The following is a 22174-nucleotide window of genomic DNA, read 5'->3' on the forward strand; positions in this document are numbered from 1 at the left end:
TTGTGAGCATTGGTTAGTGGTGGCCGAATAGAAGGTTTCTGCACAGTTGCAGGACTCTGGAGGACTCTACACCTTGATGTCTGTGGGACTCCAGAGGCACTGTCAAGGTCCTACCTTTCTTCAGAGCTTGTGCATCTCCATGAGCTGGCCTCCATCTTGGTTTTCTGCAAAGCATGGTGGGAACCTTTATGCCTTCAGGCTTCTGCGGCTCCTCCTCAGTAGGGTGTGGTTGAGCACATTTAAACCTGCTGTCTGCAAGTGTGCTCTGCACTTGTGTCCTGTATGTTGCCCTGTTGCAAGCTCTTGTGTTGTTCCCATTGCTCTCCTGGTAACCGACTCGGCTTGGACAAGACTACTCTCTGCGTTAACCCTTTATCTGACCTCCTGTTGTTGAACCCGGCCCGTGACCTGAGTATTCTTTGCCTACCGTCTAGTACTGTCTGCTCCATTGTTATTGACCCGGCTTGTCTGACTACTCTACTCGTGATCCCATCTAGCTCCCACCAGCTGTACGCCATTGGCGGCAGTCGTTATCGCAGCTGGGGTCACTCGGGGGCCGCGACCTGGTCTCAGGCTGCGTCAAGTCCATCCCCACCATCAGGGGCCCTGGTGAAGGGTAGCCTGGGGCTTAGACTCCGCGCCCTGAGGGACTCTGGTCTGTGGGTAGTGGCTGTCGTCAGTCGCAGCGTGACCGTACCATAGGCCTGCCTGCCCATTCCATCGTTCCTGCCCTGACAGGCACCAGCAGCTTCAAATATCTGTTTGCTGCTATGTAATGGGATTTTAGCAGCTGCTCTCTTGATCCGATGCATGGATCTGGCAGAAATCTTCCTCAATGTGCCTTTATCGGCACCAACCCGTCTGTGCTCTGAATCAGCCACAAATCTCTTCATAGTGCGATGATCACGCTTAAGTTTTCCTGAAATATCGAATGTTTTCATCCCTCGTCCAAGGCATCGAACTATTTCACTCTTTTCGGCAGCAGAGAGATCCTTTTTCTTCCCCATATTGCTTGAAAATGTGCTCTGCTTAATAATGTGGAACGCCGTCCTTTAGTAGTTTTTCCTTAAATTGGGCTCACCAGCCAATCTAATTATCACAGGTGTCCGAGATTGTTTTCAGTGATCAAAAGAGCCCTGAGACACAATGCCATCCATGAGTTACACTGAAAAACAAAAGATTTCATCTTTGTGACACTTAAATAGAATTTGCAGAATAATTTGGAACACGTGTATACCCATGGCTTGTGTGACAAATATATAATTTAAATGACAACTTTGTGTAAAAAAAAAAAAAAAAAAAGGTTTTTGTAATTTTCCAAAAATTTGTGGAAAAAAAATAAATCTTCTTTGGACTCAATATGCCTCTCAGCAGATCGCTTGGGGTGTCTACTTTCCGGAAAGGGGCCATTTGGGGTGTTTGTACTATCCTGGTATTTTAGCACCTCAAGAAATGTGATGAGCAGTCAGAAAGTAAAATTCCATTATCTCTCCCATAGTTTGTAGACGCTATAACTATCACACAAAGCAATCAATATACACTTATTGGGAATTTTTAACCAAAAACATGGAGCAGAATACATTGTGGTCTAAATTTATGATGAAATTTGAGTTTTTTGGATTTTTTTTGACAGAATTGAGAAAATCTTTTTTTTCTAAATTTTTTTGTTTATAGCGCCAAAAATTAAAAATGCACAGGAGATCAAATACCACCAAAAGAAAGCTCTGTTTGTGTGAAAAAAAAGTGCATAAATTTCATTTATGTACCATGTTGCATGACCGCGCAATTGTCAGTTAAACTAGTGCAGCGCTGTATAGCAAAAAAAATGGTGTAAATTGCAGTATCTATCCCATAGTTTGTAGACGCTATAACTATCACACAAAGCAATCAATATACACTTATTGGGATTTTTCACCAAAAACATGGAGCAGAATACATTTTGGCCTAAATTTATGAGTTTATTGTATATTTTTTATAACTGAAAGTAAAAATAATTGTTTTTCTTCAAAAAAAATATTTTTTTTGTTTATAGCACAAAAAATAAAAAGCGCACAGGTGATCAAATACATCTGAAAGAAAGCTCTATTTGTGTGAAAAAAGGACGTAAATTTTGTTTGGGTGCAGCATTGCATGACCGCGCAATTATCAGTGGAATTAGTGCAGTGCTAAGTAGCAAAAAGAGGCGTGGTCATTAAGGGGGGTAAATCCTCTGGAGGGGGAGGGGTTAAAGGTGGAAAAATCTGAAATTATTTATCTTTCTCTCATTTTTTTACATCCCAGAATCTTGACATTTCAGCAGGGTGTGCAGACTTTTTATATCCACTGTATCTTATTGAACTGCACCTACGCTGGCAAAATGATAATATTGCTGATTATCTGTCCTCCCAATTCTGGACAAATTCAGTTTTATAGCCAACCCTGGAAAAGCTCCACCAGTTTTCTAGTCCACATATTATGGTTGGTGGGGACATCAATGCACATATGTCCTGTATAGGGACAGACCTTCAGCCATTGGAGGATTACCGTCTAAACGTCTGATTGCTTTATCTATGTCTTTTCCCGATCTTACGAGGGAATATCACCTATATGACTGGTGGAGGACCAAACACCCTCCCCACAAACAATATTCTTTATTCTCCGGGGGTCATCGGGTCCACTCTGGACTGGATTGATTTGTCTCAGCTCTATGGATAAAGAATATCCTCTCCTCTGAAATCATTTCCTTGGTCTGATCACACGGCCACATCATTGGATTTTCTGGTTCCCGATATGTCTAGTAGAACATGTTATTGTCGGCTGATCGACATTTTCCTTCAACACCCGGAAATCCAATATGACTTGCAGGCTTCTTTGGAGGAATGGTGTAGACTGAACACTGGTACTGTGGACAGGGTGGACACGCTGTGGGGGGCACATGAGGCATTCTTTAGGGGTCCATGTATTTCTGTTGGAGCCCATCTTAAATGGGATAATAACCATCAGAAGTTTACTCTCCAGCGTGAACTTTCTAAAGCAGAAACTCATTTATTCTGCCAGAATTTCTATGAGAGAAATGATATTTTATCTTCTCTCCAACTAGAATTGTATTACACTGAAGAGGCCCAAAAATCCAAAGTGACTTCCAGGTGTCAGTTCCAGCCGGATACAATCTCCTTCCCAATAGTCAGTTACATTGTTTGTTTTTGTTTTTTTGCAAACAAAGCTATTTTATGGAGCTCACCTAGAACAATGGATCTCTCCCCACATGAAGTCTAGGAGATTGTCCTCTGATTGTCATGTATATTGTATCTATTGGACAAGTACAGAATTGAGGAAAGCGAGGACACCTCAGTGCAGGAACAATGGGATTCTGTCCTATCTCCTGCACCCGGAGCAAATGAACAACATGTACCAGCCTTCCCAGCCCCATCAATGTACACTGTGGAGGCATCTTGTATGTAGACTCTGGATTCAACAAACCAGCAGCCTGGCCATTCAGAAACGTACCATTGTTCAGCTCTGGGGGGGAACAAACATCTCTCATGGAAAGGAGCTCTGGGGAGTCAACAGACCAATCTCTCATCTATACATATGTTTCCATCTCTCCACATCACTCCATTCTTTTTCTGGACAAAACCATTATAAATATCAGCGACAGATTTACAAATCTAGGATTTTACAATGAGAACACAATGTCACAAGGGATCTATAAAAGATTTTATCCGGACACAAGATCCCATTGTAAGAAAGGAATTCTGAATATGAACAGCGACTGTTATGTGGGATCCCATTATATTCAGTGCGGGGAAATGTATCTGATTGTAGAAATAGTGTGTGTGATGTCATATCTCCAACCAATCAGGAGTGATAGAAATAGTGTGTGTGTGATGTCATATCTCCCGCCAATCAGGAGTGATAGAAATAGTGTACGTGTGATGTCATATCTCCCACCAATCAGGAGTGATAGAAATAGTGTGCGTGTGATGTCATATCTCCCACCAATCAGGAGATAGAAATAGCGGGCGTGTGATGTCATATCTCCCACCAATAAGCAGTGATAGAAATAGTGTACGTGTGATGTCATATCTCCCACCAATCGGGAGTGATAGAAATAGCGTGCGTGTGATGTCATATCTCCCACCAATCGGGAGTGATAGAAATAGTGTGCGTGTGATGTCATATCTCCCACCAATCGGGAGTGATAGAAATAGTGTGCGTGTGATGTCATATCTCCCACCAATCAGGAGTGATAGAAATAGTGTGCGTGTGATATCATATCTCCCACCAATCAGGAGTGATAGAAATAGTGTGCGTGTGATGTCATAACTCCCACCAATCGGGAATGATAGAAATAGTATGCGTGTGATGTCATATCTCCCACCAATCGGGAGCGATAGAAATAGTGTGCGTGTGATGTCATATCTCCCACCAATCAGGAGTGATAGAAATAGTGTGTGTGTGTGATGTCATATCTCCCACCAATCAGGAGTGATAGAAATAGTGTGTGTGTGTGATGTCATATCTCCCACCAATCAGGAGCGATAGAAATAGTGTGTGTGTGATGTCATATCTCCCGCCAATCAGGAGTGATAGAAATAGTGTGTGTGTGATGTCATATCTCCCACCAATCAGGAGTGATAGAAATAGTGTGTGTGTGATGTCATATCTCCCACCAATCAGGAGTGATAGAAATAGTGTGTGTGTGTGATGTCATATCTCCCACTAATCAGGAGTGATAGAAATAGTGTGCGTGTGATGTCATATCTCCCACCAATCAGGAGTGATAGCAATAGTGTGTGTGTGATGTCATATCTCCCGCCAATCAGGAGTGATAGAAATAGTGTGCGTGTGATGTCATATCTCCCACCAATCAGGAGTGATAGAAATAGTGTGTGTGGCTGTCAGTCACCAGATCCCGGACAGTAATTATCCGCCGGCGCCCAGTGATTACCGAGTATCTCTGATGGGGAGGAGGACTGTTTTGTTTACTAACAATCTTCCTCCCTGTCAGCTCGGGCACACTGCACAGCACAGCTATCCAGAACTGTGAGCTTACAATAATGCACCCCCGCCCCCTAGTAAAACACTCCCAGCACACAGTTAACCCTTTGTTCACCCCTCATGTTAACCCCTTCCTGCCCAGTGCCATTAGTACAGAGTCAGTGCTTTTAAATGTATTGGTGTCACTGGGGATGTCAGTGACACCAAGTCAGCCCCCCCAGTGTCAGAATGTCTGCCACAGTCTCGCAGTCCCTTATTGTAAATAAATAATCATTTAGTCCATATTTCCACTGATCTAATCTGTGTTTTTAAATGATTTTGGTTGGCTCTAAATTACTCAGAATTATTAAGTCAGATAAATTATTTTATAAATTATTATTATATTTGCAAGCACCTTTAGCTGACTTTATTTGCCCAGGCATTACCTGGCAGAACATAATATTTTTAGAGGCACTGCTGGATGAATTATTAATAATTCTTAAAAAGCACAACACCCCCCATGGTTCCTCTCTTAGTGACACCACATTGCCCCCATGGTTCCTCTCTCCTCCTCTCTTAGTGACACCACATTGCCCCCCATGGTTCCTCTCTCCTCCCTTTTTAGTGACACCACATTGCCCCCCCCATAGATCATGTCTCCTCACCTCTGAGTGACTCCACATTGCCCCCCATGGTTCCCGTCTCCTCACCTCTGAGTGACTCCACATTGCCCCCATGGTTCCCGTCTCCTCACCTCTGAGTGACTCCACATTGCCCCCATGGTTCCCGTCTCCTCACCTCTGAGTGACTCCACATTGCCCCACATGGTTCCTGTCTCCTCACCTCTGAGTGACTCCACATTGCCCCCATGGTTCCCGTCTCCTCACCTCTGAGTGACTCCACATTGCCCCCATGGTTCCTGTCTCCTCACCTCTGAGTGACTCCACATTGCCCCCATGGTTCCCGTCTCCTCACCTCTGAGTGACTCCACATTGCCCCCCATGGTTCCCGTCTCCTCACCTCTGAGTGACTACACATTGCCCCCATGGTTCCCATCTCCTCACCTCTGAGTGACTCCACATTGCCCCACATGGTTCCTGTCTCCTCACCTCTGAGTGACTCCACATTGCCCCACATGGTCCTGTTTCCTCACCTCTGAGTGACTACACATTGCCCCCATGGTTCCCGTCTCCTCACCTCTGAGTGACTCCACATTGCCCCCATGGTTCCCGTATCCTCACCTCTGAGTGATTCCACATTGCCCCACATAGTCCTGTCTCCTCACCTCTGAGTGACTCCACATTGCCCCACATGGTTCCTGTCTCCTCACCTCTGAGTGACTCCACATTGCCCCACATGGTTCCTGTCTCCTCACCTCTGAGTGACACCACATTGCCCCCCATGGTTCCTGTCTCCTCACCTCTGAATGACTCCACAATGCCCCACATGGTTCCTGTCTCCTCACCTCGGAGTGACTCCACATTGCCACACATGGTTCCTCTCTCCTCACCTCTGAGTGACTCCACATTGCCCCCATGGTTCCTGTCTCCTCACCTCTGAGTGACTCCACATTGCCCCCATGGTTCCTGTCTCCTCACCTCTGAGTGACTCCACATTGCCCCCCATGGTTCCTCTCTCCTCACCTCTGAGTGATTCCACATTGCCCCCATGGTTCCCGTCTCCTCACCTCTGAGTGACTCCACATTGCCCCCATGGTTCCCGTCTCCTCACCTCTGAGTGACTCCACATTGCCCCCTATGGTTCCTCTCTCCTCACCTCTGAGTGACTCCACATTGCCCCCATGGTTCCTGTCTCCTCACCTCTGAGTGACTCCACATTGCCCCACATGGTTCCCGTCTCCTCACCTCTGAATGACTCCACAATGCCCCACATGGTTCCTTTCTCCTCACCTCGGAGTGACTCCACATTGCCACACATGGTTCCTCTCTCCTCACCTCTGAGTGACTCCACATTGCCCCCATGGTTCCTGTCTCCTCACCTCTGAGTGACTCCACATTGCCCCCATGGTTCCTGTCTCCTCACCTCTGAGTGACTCCACATTGCCCCCCATGGTTCCTGTCTCCTCACCTCTGAGTGACTCCACATTGCCCCCATGGTTCCTGTCTCCTCACCTCTGAGTGACTCCACATTGCCCCCATGGTTCCCGTCTCCTCACCTCTGAGTGACTCCACATTGCCCCCCATGGTTCCTGTCTCCTCACCTCTGAGTGACTCCACATTGCCCCCCATGGTTCCCGTCTCCTCACCTCTGAGTGACTCCACATTGCCCCCATGGTTCCTGTCTCCTCACCTCTGAGTGACTCCACATTGCCCCCATGGTTCCCGTCTCCTCACCTCTGAGTGACTCCACATTGCCCCCCATGGTTCCTCTCTCCTCACCTCTGAGTGACTCCACATTGCCCCCATGGTTCCTGTCTCCTCACCTCTGAGTGACTCCACATTGCCCCACATGGTTCCCGTCTCCTCACCTCTGAGTGACTCCACATTGCCCCCATGGTTCCTCTCTCCTCACCTCTGAGTGACTCCACATTGCCCCCCATGGTTCCCGTCTCCTCACCTCTGAGTGACTCCACATTGCCCCCCACGATTCTCCTCTCTCACTACAATAGCTGCTGTCACCCCAGTAGTCTCGCTCTATGGCTCCTCACATCCTGACCTCCCCAGACATTTCTCCTTCAGCTTCTTGTCTGTCTCTGGCTGCAGCTCCATGTAAGAGCAGGAGGGGGATCCTCAGTTCAGGAAAGAAGGGGGAGGGGGTGATCTCAGTGGAAAGAGTGTCTTGAGTGGGGGAGGGGTGTCAACACTAGGGGAGAGGAGTGTACTCAGAAGGGGAGGGGTGTCCTCAGTGCAGGAAAGGAGGGGTGTCTTCAGAGGAGGAAAAGAGGGGAAGGGGTGTCTTTAGTGGGGGAGGGGTGCCCTCTGTGGAAGGGTTTTCTTAGTGGAGGAGGGGGAAGGGTTTTTTGGGTAAATAACACAAGATCTAAATCCTCCTGAGAAGTTCCTAAAAAAACAATGGTCATTGGGGTGACATGGCAGAACTTTAGCTGAATCTTAGAAAGCACAGCCTATTCCAAGGGGCTAGAAGGTAAACTGACCCCAGCTTTGTTTGCCTACAGGGAGGGGTCCAGTGGTCTGTTTACACAAGTCCTAAACAAAAGCTCCATTGTTCTCCAAGCTTCATTTCTCCAGAAGGAAGAAGCTGCTCTGGCTGTACAGATCACACAGGTGGAGTCTACACTGCAGTCTGCATTGTCAGCCGAGCAGCTGAAGGAGTCCAACATCTAAACGTCTACTAATCAGGCGTACTCTTGGAGCACCACCTACACAAGACTCACCTCGTCCATCTAGACTGCTCACTAGAGCTTCTTCTACAGCCTCTGACCCATCACTTCCCTCCTCTGCTGGAGGCACTTTATTAGGATCTATAGAGGGACAACACCGACCTCGTTTTGTACTTCGGGATCAAGGAAACAGCAGAGATCCGGCCACAGGGGAGGTAGGAAACATCAACGCTGCAACAAGGGATCTCCCACTCAGCCAACCACCCCAACAGATGATTCATCATCAACAGAAATAGACGGAATTGTCACCTTCTCCTCAGCTGGACTGACATCGGGTAAGATGGACCTTCTGGGGAAAGGTTTGGGCTTTAGCCCTAAAGGTATCATGAAGAAGTTTTTGTTGGCACAGGACTTGTATAGATGTTTTAGGAATATTAGATTGAAGGGACATTATTCTTGGAGAGGTGATATTGAGGAAACCTCTGTAGTCACACCACTGAGTAGGTCTGTCTGAGGTTTATAGACAAAATGGAAGTTTCCACCACCCACTACATAATCAGCAGCAGAAATGTTTCTTCTGTGGATGATAAAGATGGTGAAGTATGACAGTCTATGATCAGGAACTCTGTGGTCATATCCTAATAATGGGACCATTGAGGAGAAAGGTGCATTGCCATCATTAGCAGCAAGGGGAGATATAACACTGAAGCCAGCTGATAAGGGGGATGGGTGGTCATTATGGACACAGCATGTGATGACAATGAGACACTGGAGAGAGCAAAGTCTGGTGTAGCTCTGCATAGGAACCAATCAGCTTCCAGGTTTTTGGTCAAAGCTTAACTGAACAAACTGAAGTCAGACCCTGATTGGCTCCCATGCACAGCTGCCCCAGATTTTGCACACTCCAGTGTTAGTAAATCAGCCCCATTGTGTCCATCTGCGATGGTTTGTGGCAGATCCCGGGTTGTGAGTTCCATTCAGTACAATGTCTTTGGGTTCTCTTGCTAGTTGACTGCCCCCTTGTTAGTTGAGGTGTTTGTAGTCATAGAGGTGGTGGGTCATGATGGAATGATGTTGTGTCAGGTGAATGGTAGGCTCTGACCTGGTTTTATCTGCCAGCTCTGTGTTGATTCGCTGAGTTTTCTATTGTTTGTTATGTCCATCCTTGGAATTAGGGAGGACAGTATGATGTTGGAGTGAGGACATTTTTGTTGTGCGGTCTCTGTTAGTTGTAATAGTTTATTCTCAGAGGCTTCCTTTTGTCCCTGGAGGATGTTTGGGTCGGTGTGTATGATGATATGTTTGGGTCGGTGTGTATGATGATATGTTTGGGTCGGTGTGTATGATGATATGTTTGGGTCGGTGTGTATGATGATATGTTTGGGTCGGTGTGTATGATGATATGTTTGGGTCGGTGTGTATGATGATATGTTTGGGTCGGTGTGTATGATGATATGTTTGGGGTTGGTGAAATACGGATCATTGATGACTCCTATCGCTTGTTCAGTTGTTGGACTTGAATTTTGTTGTCTTGTTCCTGGGAAGAGCCGTTTGGTGTTTAGATATTTCCCATTTGAGTCTATTAATAACAAAAAGAATCCGGAGTTTGTTGGCTGTTCTTGTGGTTTGATGATTGTTTGTTTGTAGGGATGGGCTTCATGTTCCTGTTGAACCTAAGTTTGATTTGAACATGGGCCGTTCATGTGTTCGGCAAACATAAATAGTACGGGTGTTCAGTGGGGTGTTTGCCCACCATGCCCCACAATGCAATGCGCCCTGACAGTGCATTGTGATTGGACAAAGCAATACACCTAACCACAAGTCAGGTGTAATACTTTGACCAATCACAGTGTGTGGTGATGTCATAAGGGGGTGGGGTATATAAAAACTGTCAGACAGCCGGGAGCCAGTATCGCAAGCGGAGCTTTTTTCCCCCCTTTTTTGGGTAGCGGTGGTGGCAGCATCGTGATTGATGTTGCATCTACTTTGGGGGACTTTTTTTTAAATGTTTATTTTTAATAAAGGACTTGTCAAAGACTTTGTCCTATCACTTTTTACACTACACTTTTTTTTGTGAATGGGTAGCAGTATCATATACCGCCAACTCATTCACATAGGCGGGGGGCTGGGATCTTGAGGTCCCCTTGTTAAAAGGGGCTTTCAGATTCCAATAAGCCCCCAGGCTGCAGACCACAACAACCACAAGACACGGTTGTGGGAAAGAGGCCCTTGTCCCCATCAATATGTGGACAAGGTGCTTTGGGGGGCTCCCGACCCAAGCACCCCCCATGTTGAGGGCATGTATCCTGGTATGGTTCAGGAAGGGGGACGCTCACCACCCCTTTCCTGACCTGCCGGGCTGCATACTCAGATAAGGGTCTGGTATGGATTTTGGGGGGACCCCCATGCCATTTTTAACCAATAGCCATCCGGCCAATAGCAGTTTGGTGGCCAGGAAAAGGCTGTAGATTTCCGGGTGTAAGCCATATGGCGTCCTCCCACACATGCACAGTTTTCGCACTTGCAGAGTGCGCAGCAGCGTGATCTGTCACTGGCCGTGTACCTCGAACATGGCCGATGACAGATCTGTGTACCAGCCCCCGTTGCTGGTACCATGTGACCTGCTGTGACCAATCACAGCAGGTCACATGACAGTTGTATACAATGGATGGCTTCATTCATGCTATCCATTGTATACTAGTGTGTCTAGCTGTGAATGGTCACAGCGATCACATGCACATGTCATGTGATTATCTGTGGCCAAATCACAGCTAAGCACAAAAAAAAAACCCCTAAATGAATCGATGTCATTCAGGTAAATGCTTGCTTATAGCAAAGTAATTCTTTGCTATAAGAAAATTGTGTAACAAAAAAAAATACTGATCACTTCCCCAAAGTAGTACAATGTTACTATGGTAACATTATACTACTTTGGACATAGTGAAATATAAAAAAAATATTAAAAAAGAAAAAAAGTAATAAAAAAATTAAAAATAATAATAAAAAAAAAAATATATTTTTTTTTCATACTGTCACCAGTCAGTGTCCCTGATCACCGCCATGCGAGTTATATGATGACGCTGTACTGCACTGGTGACAGTATGTAAAAAAAAATAGTGAAAATATTTTTTTTTTCATTTTTTCATTTTCTGAAAAATTTTGACAAAAAAATACAACTTCACAAAACTCGCCATTCCTCTTATGAAGTATGTTGGACTGTCTACTCTGCAAAAAGGGGTCATTTGGGAATATCTGTACTGTCCTTACATTTGGGGGATATCTGTACTGTCCTGACATTTGGGGGATATCTGTACCGTCCTGACATTTGGGGGATATCTGTACCGTCCTGACATTTGGGGGATATCTGTACTGTTCTGACATTTGGGGATACCTGTACTGTCCTGACATTTGGGGGATATCTGTACCGTCCTGATATTTGGGGGATATCTGTACCGTCCTGACATTTGGGGGATATCTGTACCGTCCTGACATTTGGGGGATATCTGTACCGTCCTGACATTTGGGGGATATCTGTACCGTCCTGACATTTGGAGGATATCTGTACCGTCCTGACATTTGGGGGGATTTGTACTGTCCTGACATTTGGGGGATATCTGTACTGTTCTGACATTTGGGGGATATCTGTACCGTCCTGACATTTGGGGGATATCTGTACCGTCCTGACATTTGGGGGATATCTGTACCGTCCTGACATTTGGGGGATATCTGTACCGTCCTGACATTTGGGGGATATCTGTACTGTTCTGACATTTGGGGGATATCTGTACTGTCCTGACATTTGGGGGATATCTGTACTGTCCTGACATTTGGAGGATACCTGTACCGTTCTGACATTCTTGGACCTCAAGAAATTAGATTGGCTGTCATTAGTTCAGGATTGATCAATATTCAGATCTATACCATAGTTTGTAAACTCTATAACTTTTCTAAAAACTAAAAAATACATCCTAATTTGGGTTATTTTCACCAAAGACATGTAGCAGAATACATCTCGGCCTAAATGTATGAAGAACAATTATTTATTTGCAAACTTTTATAACAGAAACAAAGAAAAATGTGTTTTTTCAAAATTTTCGGTCTTTTTTTGTTAATTTAGCAAAAAAACAAAAACCGCAGCAGTGATTAAATAGCACCAGAAGAAGGCTCTAGTTGTGTGAAGAAAATGATAACATTTTAGTTTGGGTACAATGTTGTATGACCGCGCAATTGTCATTCAAAGTGTGAGAGCGCTGAAACCTGAAAATTGGCCTGGGCAGGAAGGGGGTAAAAGTGTCCGATATGGAAATGGTTAAAAAAAATTGTCATGGAAGGTTCCTCTCAAAATCCATACCAGTCTCGATGGGCTTGTTTTTTTTTTTAATTGTTGGGCAATGCTGACAATTCTTTTGACATTCAGCTGTCAGCGGGGAGCCCCACTGACACCAGGAACATGAATGAATGTCTCACTACTAAAATACCGCGTGACTTCATCATAGAACTCATGCCGGATATTAGTAACTGAGCGGGATCTTCATACTCAGATGCGGTAAGACACCTCTCAGTTCTTCGTGTTCGACATTCACTGTAGAACATTCTGTAGGTTCGGATGTTTGACCGCGACCTGAACAGGGGGGTGTTCGGCCATCACTATTTGTGGTCTCAGGATTAGTAGAGTTGTCTTGGCTATTGCTGGTCTTTGTCTTGTTACATTTCGGAAGCTGATTGGTCTCACCGGTCTGTTGTTCCTTGATGGGTACTTTGTATAAATCATCCTCTTTGATTCTCTTTCCTGATTGTTGAGCTCCATTTGTATCTTTGGTGTCATTATCTCTTCCCTCAGTTGAGGGTTTTCTTGGTGTAATTGTTACATTTTAGACTGAATTTCTGGGATAGATCTGTGGGGGTATTTTTAGTGTTTTTAGCTCTTCTCTCAGCTTCTCATTTACATTTTCTCACCTGTTTTTGACATTTTTCTTTTAATTGAACAAAGTCTCTCCCTAGCTGAGATTAAGCTTGCAATTTTTGGATCCTTAGATGTACTTTCTGAACGAACCTGCAAATCAAATCCAAGCATTCTGGTTATCAACTCATACTCCCACCAGGCATGGATTGAGCAGGTGAACCCCATAATAATACATGAAAACCTAACTTCTCCTAGGAGACTTATGGCTCTCTGGCAGAACGGGCTGGATACTCCGGTACTCACTCCCCATACTTCATTTGTCATAGCTTTTTATAGGTTTAACTTTTTTAGGCCCCTAAAAATGGACCCGGCCAACTGTACCCTACTAAATGGTGACTACATTGGAGGCCGATACTTGGTGTATGATCCTGTAGACACAGGCCTACTTGAACGGAGTCAGCTATCTATGTCTGTACTGGAGAGAGATACTTGCCATGTACAGGTGAATTGTTCTACGTTGCTTCTTTTTTCTCTTTTCATTTGTTTATAGAAAGTAAAAGTGAAACCAGAGACAAAGCAAGTTATTGTTCTGTATGATCTGTAACATTGCCACAACTGCCTATACATTAGAATTAGAGATGAGCGAATTATTCAAAAATTCGATTCGGCTGATTCGGCGAATTCGAGGAATAAATTTGATTCGAGTCGAATATATTTGCTGCGAATTTAACTTATAAAAGGGTGTTTCTAGGCTTCAGAGAGCCTTTATATTAGTGCAGAACACTGTACCTTTAATTTAAATGCCCTTGGAGTCTGCTGGGGAAGAGAAATAATACTGTCAGTCAGTATGACATGCAGATGAGTGCCGTCGATCTTAGAATCACCGCACACTTCACTCATTTGGGCAGTCACGGGGCCAAAACCAGAGTGTGGAGCCACAGTGTGGCGGTGGAGGCAGCAGCAATGGGAGGCCATACAGCACCCTATGACAAAATGGAACCCACCAGCAGTGTGAGGAGACCTGAAAGTGGCACATGGCAGAGTGTGGCGATGGAGACAGCAGCAATGGGAGGCCGTACAGGGACCCATGACACACTCTGGACCTGGCAGCAGCATGAGGAGGCGGTAGAGGGGCCCATGACAGATTACGGGCCTGGCAGCAGCATGAGGAGGCGGTACGGGGGCCCATGGCAGATTACGGGCCTAGCAGCAGCAATGGGAGGCCATACAGCACCCTATGACAAAATGGAACCCACCAGCAGTGTGAGGAGACCTGAAAGTGGCACATGGCAGAGTGTGGCGATGGAGACAGCAGCAATGGGAGGCCGTACAGGGACCCATGACACACTCTGGACCTGGCAGCAGCAAGAGGAGGCGGTACAGGGGCCCATGACAGATTACGGGCCTGGCAGCAGCATGAGGAGTCGGTACGGGGGCCCATGGCAGATTACGGGCCTGGCAGCAGCAATGGGAGGCCATACAGCACCCTATGACAAAATGGAACCCACCAGCAGTGTGAGGAGACCTGAAAGTGGCACATGGCAGAGTGTGGCGATGGAGACAGCAGCAATGGGAGGCCGTACAGGGACCCATGACACACTCTGGACCTGGCAGCAGCAAGAGGAGGCGGTACAGGGGCCCATGGCAGAGTGGCGAAGTGTAAGCAGCTTAAATTGAAGGCCATACAGAGGCCTATGTTAAAAATAATAACATGTTTGGGGCATGATTCATGGCGGATTTAGTCAGTTGTGTCAGGAACTGGTGGTTTGAAATCCAGACTAATCCACGCCTGATTCATTTTCACAAACGTGAGTCTCTCCACACTTTGGGTGGACAGTCGTGTCCTCGGAGTTACAATACCTCCTGCCGCACTAAACACGCGCTCCGATGCCACGCTACTGGCCGGGCATGACAGCCTTTCAAGGGCAAATTCAGCTAGTTGGGGCCAAAGGTCAAGTTTCGTTGCCCAGTAGTCAAGGGGATTGTCTACCTCGGTTGGCATGGTGCTGTCCAAGTAGGCCCAAGCCTGTTGTTTGAGCTCCTGCTCCAGGTCCACCTGATGCTGCTGCTGCTGCGGCTGGTTAGTAGTTTCCTCACTGTGCTGGTGAAGAAAGCTACTCATCATCGACTGCAGACTGAGGCAGCCGCTGCTGGTGGAGCTGCCACTGCTCCTACCACTCCACCCCTCCCCTGCTGCCATGGCAGCGGAACGCGAGCGCACAGGGCCCACAGTGTCTGAGGATGGACGTTGGCGCACAAAGGCAGAGACCAACTGACTACATAGGTGGTTTTTATAGTACGTTATTTTGGCCTCCCTCTCAGCAGGTGTGAAAAAGGCCACCATTTTTGAACGGTAGCGAGGGTCCAACAAGGTGGACAGCCAAAAGTCATCCCTCTGTCTGATGGTTATTATTCGGCTGTCGCTACGCAAGCAACCGAGCATGCTATGGGCCATTTGTGCCAAGGAATGCGAGGGACTCCCTGCCTCCATCTCCACAGCATACTGCCACGGTGCGTCTGGGTCCTCTGTCTCCTCCTCCTCCTCTACCAGATGCTCCTGCTCCTCCACTCCTGTCCGCTGAGTGGAAAAACCACCCATTTCACTCAATAATTCCTGAGCACCAATGTCCTCCTCTACCTCCTCCTCTTCTTCCTGTCCTGCCCCCACAGGGGTCATGTGGCGTTGAGATCTGTGCGCCACGTCTACCGCACCCTGACCAGCCATTGTTAACAGCATTTGTTCAAGGACGTGCAACAGAGGAATGACGTCGTTCATCCCATAGTCCTGCCGACTCACGAATAGCGTGGCCTCCTCAAAGGGCCTGAGCAAGCGGCAGGTGTCACGCATGAGCTGCCAATGGCTGACATCGAAGTTACACAGGGGAGTACCTTTATCCGCTTGTAACATCAGGAAATCGGTGATGGCCTTTCGCTGCTCGTAAAGGCGGTCTAACATGTGTAGGGTTGAATTCCACCTTGTTGCAACGTCGCAGATCAGGCGATGCTGTGGAATTCCGTTCTGCCGCTGCAGCTCAAGGAGGGTGTGCTTTGCGGTGTAGGAATGGCTGAAATGCATGCAAAGTTTACGTGACATTTTAAGGATGTATTGAAGTGGGATGGTGGATTTTAGGAACCGCTTGACAACCAGATTGAACACGTGAGCCATGCATGGCGCATGGCACAACCTTCCTTGACGCAGAGCAGACACCATGTTCTTTCCGTTGTCGGTCAACATGGTTCCGATTTTCAGTTTGCGCGGAGACAGCCATCTGTCGATTTCTCTGTTCATTACACTCAGAAGTTCCTCCCCTGTGTGACTACGTTCGCCAAGGCATACCAGGTGCAGCACAGCGTGACACCGTTGCGCCCTGCACATGTGATATGACGGTCGGGTAATGGGACTTGGCACGGGGGTGGCGGCTGAGGACACGGCGGAAGAAGAGGTGGTAGAGGCGGACATCTTTGCTGGACCAAGGACGTGCAAACATGGAGGCAAAAGCGTCGTGACCTGTCCAAGTTGCTGGTGTGGCTGTGCCGGCACCACGTTCACCCAGTGGGCCGTAAATGACATGTACTGTCCCTGACCGTAGTTACAGCTCCACACGTCGGCGCTGCCGTGCACTTTGGCAGAGACCGACATGCTCAAAGACTGGCCCACCATCTCTTCTACATGTGAATGCAGGGCTGGCACTGCCTTTTTGGTGAAGAAATGCCGGCTTGGCACTCTCCACCGCGGCGCGGCACAAGCCATCATTTCTCGGAAAGGTGCTGAGTCCACCACTTGGAAAGGGAGGGACTGCAGCACCAGCAACTTGGACAGGAGGACGTTCAGCTTCTGCACCGTCGGGTGCGTGCTCGCAAACTGTTGTCTCTTGGAAACGGATTCCAAGAAAGACTGCTGACGGAATCCGTGAAGAGGAGTAGCAGGAGAAGGAGCATCTGAACGAGCGGAAGATGGCAACGAGCGACAACTCCCCTCAGCAGAGGTGTTGGAGCCTTGACTGGCTGATAGAGGGCGATTGATGTCGGGTGACGGAGCAAGTAACGGAGCGGGTGATGGAGCGGGGGCTGGGGCAGGCAGAACCGCCGTATCTTTATCACGGTTTTCCCAGGCCACCGAATGGCGACGCTGCATATGCTGACGCAACGCTGTAGTCCCAACATGGGCCCCCTGGCCACGCTTGACTTTCTGGCCACATAGTCGACATACGGCTCCGTTTACTTCCTCAGGCGGCTTGACGAAAAATTGCCACACCGCCGAGTAGGAAACTTTGCCCCCGCTACTCCTCACTGGCTGACTGCTATTTCCTCCATGCACACCGGAACCACTACTGGCCGTGGTGGTAGGCTGCAGTGGAGCTGGTGCTCTACTCCGTGGCCGTTTGCCTCCACTGACACTGCTGCGACCCTGCTGCCTCCTGGGAAACCCACCGACTGTTTTGCTCGCTGCCAAGCTGGCACCCTCTTCTCCTGATGATGCGGAAGCAATAGCCTGATGACGACGAGGCTGCCAAGTGCGATCAGCCTCATCATCATCAATTAGGGTCTCCGCCTCACTACTAGCCCCCTCGGCTGCGTCTGGGTCAGGAGACAGACCTGTCTCTAGATCGGCTACCGAGCCACTCTCCTCGCCAGTACTTCTTCGCCTGGCTGCTGAAGAGGCGGATGTCTCCCCCCGTTCCTGACCGCCCTCTGTTAGCTCTTCCTCACTGTACAGTGGGGCTGAGCCCACAGCATGCGATACTTCGCTTGGTGAGGGAACACCAAAGGACAGGGGCAGGTAGAGGACACGTGATTTCAGTGGGCTTGCTCCCGGGCCATGCCAACTAACGGTTGTGTCTGACGTACCCACCGACCGTTGGCTGTAGGTGTCAGAGGTGACCTGGGAAGAGGAAGACGACCGAGCCAACCAATCGATGACGGCAGGGTTGTCGGTGGAGACACGACCGCTGGATGACACCGGGAGCACTGGCCTCTGGCTGCGAATAGTGCTGCCTCGACCCCTTCCTCTGCTGCCACGTCTGCTCGCTCCTAAAACATTGCCTCCTCTGCCACTCCTCTGCATGTTGTCTGACATACTCTTTAATTCAACGAGTCTGTGTCCCTGAGTAACGATTCTGTGTCCCTGAGTAACAATTCTGTGTCCCTGAGTAATGATTCTGTGTCCCTGAGTAACAATTCTGTGTCCCTCAGTAACGATTCTGTGTCCCTCCAGTAACAATTCTGTGTCCCTCAGTAACAATTCTGTGTCCCTGAGTAACAATTCTGTGTCCCTGAGTAACAATTATGTGTCCCTCAGTAACGATTCTGTGTCCCTCAGTAACAATTCTGTGTCCCTGAGTAACAATTCTGTGTCCCTGAGTAATGATTCTGTGTCCCTGAGTAACAATTCTGTGTCCCTCAGTAACGATTCTGTGTCCCTCCAGTAACAATTCTGTGTCCCTCAGTAACAATTCTGTGTCCCTCAGTAACAATTCTGTGTCCCTGAGTAACAATTCTGTGTCCCTCAGTAACGATTCTGTGTCCCTCAGTAACAATTCTCTGTCCCTGAGTAACAATTCTGTGTCCCTGAGTAACAATTCTGTGTCCCTGAGTAACAATTCTGTGTCCCTGAGTAACAATTCTGTGTCTGTCCCTGAGTAACAATTCTGTGTCTGTCCCTGAGTAACAATTCTGTGTCCCTGAGTAACAATTCTGTGTCCCTGAGTAACAATTCTGTGTCTGTCCCTGAGTAACGATTCTGTGTCCCTGAGTAACAATTCTGTGTCCCTGAGTAACAATTCTGTGTCTTTCCCTGAGTAACGATTCTGTGTCCCTGAGTAACGATTCTGTGTCCCTGAGTAACGATTGTGTGTCCCTGAGTAACGATTGTGTGTCCCTGAGTAACGATTCTGTGTCCCTCAGTAACGATTCTGTGGCCCTAAAGTCTCTGTGGCCCTAACTCTGTCCCTCAATACACACAGGTCTGTCTCTCTTGAATGACCGGAGGCTAATGGAGAATTCTAAGATGGCCGCAATTTATAGCTCCACCATTACACAGTGCTGGCTGGCTGGCTGCTGATTGGCTAATGCGAGCACATGTCATGAATGAATGCATTATGGGTCAGCGCGCCTTGTCTGCGCGCCTTCAAAGAGATCCCCGCTCCGTCGCCACACATGTCGCCGCCATTTTTGGGAAAATTTGATTCGTGCACCCGAAGTTGGCTAATCTTCGGATTCGGCGCAAATCAAATTTTTCCTAATCTTCGAAACGAATTCCACTTCGTCATGTTCGATTCGCTCATCTCTAATTAGAATGTATGACTCCATTGTCTGGGCTGAATGTTGGATATACTGTGTGCACTTTTAAAACTTAAATAATACAATTTAGTTGAATTAAAAAAAAAATTATATATATATATATATATACAAATGATGATGTACATATGCTTTCTATATATATAACACAGGTGTCAAACACCTGTATCCAGATCCTGCCCTCTAAGTTATTCCATGTGGCCCTTGCACCTCTCCTGCAGGTACCCCCTTGTCTCCTCCCCCACCTTGTCTCAGCAGTCGGCAGCAGAGAGGAGAAAAGAACTCCTCTGCCAAATCCTGCACCTCTCAGTGCAGCTGCAGCATCCCCTCATCTCCACCTCCCTTGGTCTCAGCATTCAGCAGACTCTGGTAATTGACTCCACTCCTCCTCTGGTCCTCCTCCAGACCCTGCACTTTCTGCTTTCCAGCTCTGCCCCCAAAGGAGGTGCACGGTGATGTTAGGATGGGTGTGGGGTTCTTGACATCTGATGTAATGGGGGGGGGGGGAGGTGCTCTGGACATCTAGTCTTACAGTTACAACTGGCCCTTTGAGGACAACCATAATGCTGACACAGCCTGCGATGATATATAAGATATATTTATTAATGATCATTAAAAATAAAAAACAACTTTAGCCCCTTTATATAGAATTCTGATTTTTATTTTTTATTTTTTGTACAGGTGGATTGACAAATCATGTTTTCGGTCATGCTGGTCTTCGTGAATACAACTCAGTCACATGGGAAACCAAACATCTGGGTGTTGTAATTGACTGAAAGTTTTTATTGCAGTTCACTGGAGGAGTCACACAGGACACAAGTCATATCCGTGTTCTAAATGTCATAAGTGCTTTGGGTCCTCTTCAACATTGATCCAACCTCAGAGGACAACATGAGAAAAGTCATTTCAGTGTTCTGGAAGTGACAATTGCTTTACAGTAAAGTCCAACCCATGTATACATAAGAGGAGTCATTTCAAGCGATTTCTTGTTTGGAACGTGACAAAGATTTTACAATGGAGGCAAAACATATCACACACCAGAAGGTTCACACTGGAGAGAAGCCATATCAGTGTTCTGAATGTGACAAAGCTTTTACATGGAAGTCACATTTTATCACACACCAGATGATTCACACTGGAGAGAAGTCATATCTGTGTTCTGAATGTGACAAAGCTTTTGCACATAAGTCAAGTCTTAACACACACCAGAGGATTCACACTGGAGAGAAGCCATATCAGTGTTCTGAATGTGACAAAGCTTTTTTAACCAAGAAAAAGCTTATCATACACCAGAGGGTTCACACTGGAGAGAAGTCATATCAGTGTTCTGAATGTGACAAAGCTTTTACACAGAAGTCAAATCTTACCACACACCAGAGGATTCACACTGGAGAGAAGTCATATCAGTGTTCTGAATGTGGCAAAGCTTTTACACATAAGTCACATCTTATCAAACACCAGAGGATTCACACTGGAGAGAAGTCATATCAGTGTTCTGAATGTGACAAAGCTTTTACACATAAGTCAGATCTTATCAAACACCAGAGGATCCACACTGGAGAGAAACCACATCAGTGTTCTGAATGTGACAAAGCTTTTACATGGAAGTCATATCTTATCACACACCAGAGGATTCACACTGGAGAGAAGTCATATCAGTGTTCTGAATGTGACAAAGCTTTTGCACAGAAGTCAAGTCTTAACACACACCAGAGGATTCACACTGGAGAGAAGTCATATCAGTGTTCTGAATGTGACAAAGCTTTTGCACATAAGTCATATCTTATCACACACCAGAGGGTTCACACTGGAGAGATGCCATATCAGTGTTCTGAATGTGACAAAGCTTTTACATGGAAGTCATATCTTATCATACACCAGAGGATCCACACTGGAGAGAAACCACATCAGTGTTCTGAATGTGATAAAACTTTTACACAGAAGTCAGTTCTCATAGCACACCAGAGGGTCCACACTGGAGAGCAGCCATATCAGTGTTCTGAATGTGATAAAACTTTTAAACGGAGGGGAAACCTTGTCATACATGAGAGGGTTCATACTGGGGAGAAGCCATATCAATGTTCAGAATGTGATAAAGCTTTTACAGGTAATGCCGGGCTAATCTATCACCAGAGGATTCACAAGCTTGAGCTACATAGAGGAAACTCCAGAAGAAGGGGCAATATTAAAAAAGTTGCAGCTGTCCCATTAGGCTCACAGGCCCAATGTCTTCCCACAAACTAGGGAAGACATGATGCTACTTAAAAAAACAACTTTGAAGAAACAGGACTCTAATGATCGGATTCATTGGGTTTAGTGATTATGTCCATCAGGAACACATCTAGAAGGCCTGTGAATATTTTACCTTTGGACATTTCTTCAGACAAGCAGCAATGACTGAACTGTATTCCTCATCATTCTCATCTTTATCCTTTTTATGGAGCATTGAACATGTAATGCATTTTCATCATTCACTAACTGAGCTATGTTCCCATGTGTTTTCTTCATTGCCAGAATCTGACCAACCAATACATGACCAACATTGCCTCAGTACCAGAGGCTAGGATGGGGTCCAATGGCTTCTTGCCAAGCCTCTGAAAACTCATTAGGAGAGTCCATTCCAGGTTCTTTTGAGAATTGATACATCATAAGCTAGGCTTGAGGGCTCCAGCTAAGCCCACCTTGTCCACACCTCCCATTACATGTACCACCTC

The 22174-nt window shown here is 46.8% G+C and overlaps 1 protein-coding gene across 1 annotated transcript in view; it reads left to right on the top strand.

Annotated features, from left to right (window-relative positions):
• Positions 1-21704, top strand: part of LOC149461920 (uncharacterized) — a 77463-nt gene extending 55759 nt beyond the window's left edge. Inside the window, exon 5 of the mRNA XM_089677751.1 lies at positions 20497-21704. Coding sequence (XP_089533877.1) covers positions 20497-21704 — 1208 coding nt within the window. The remainder of the gene's footprint in view (positions 1-20496) is intronic.
• The last annotated feature ends 470 nt before the right edge of the window (positions 21705-22174 follow it).

This window comes from Staurois parvus, unplaced genomic scaffold, assembly GCF_062004578.1.
Source record: "Staurois parvus isolate SC_StPar_1 unplaced genomic scaffold, SC_StPar_1.0 ptg000191l, whole genome shotgun sequence".
Classification (NCBI taxonomy): Eukaryota; Metazoa; Chordata; class Amphibia; order Anura; family Ranidae; genus Staurois; species Staurois parvus.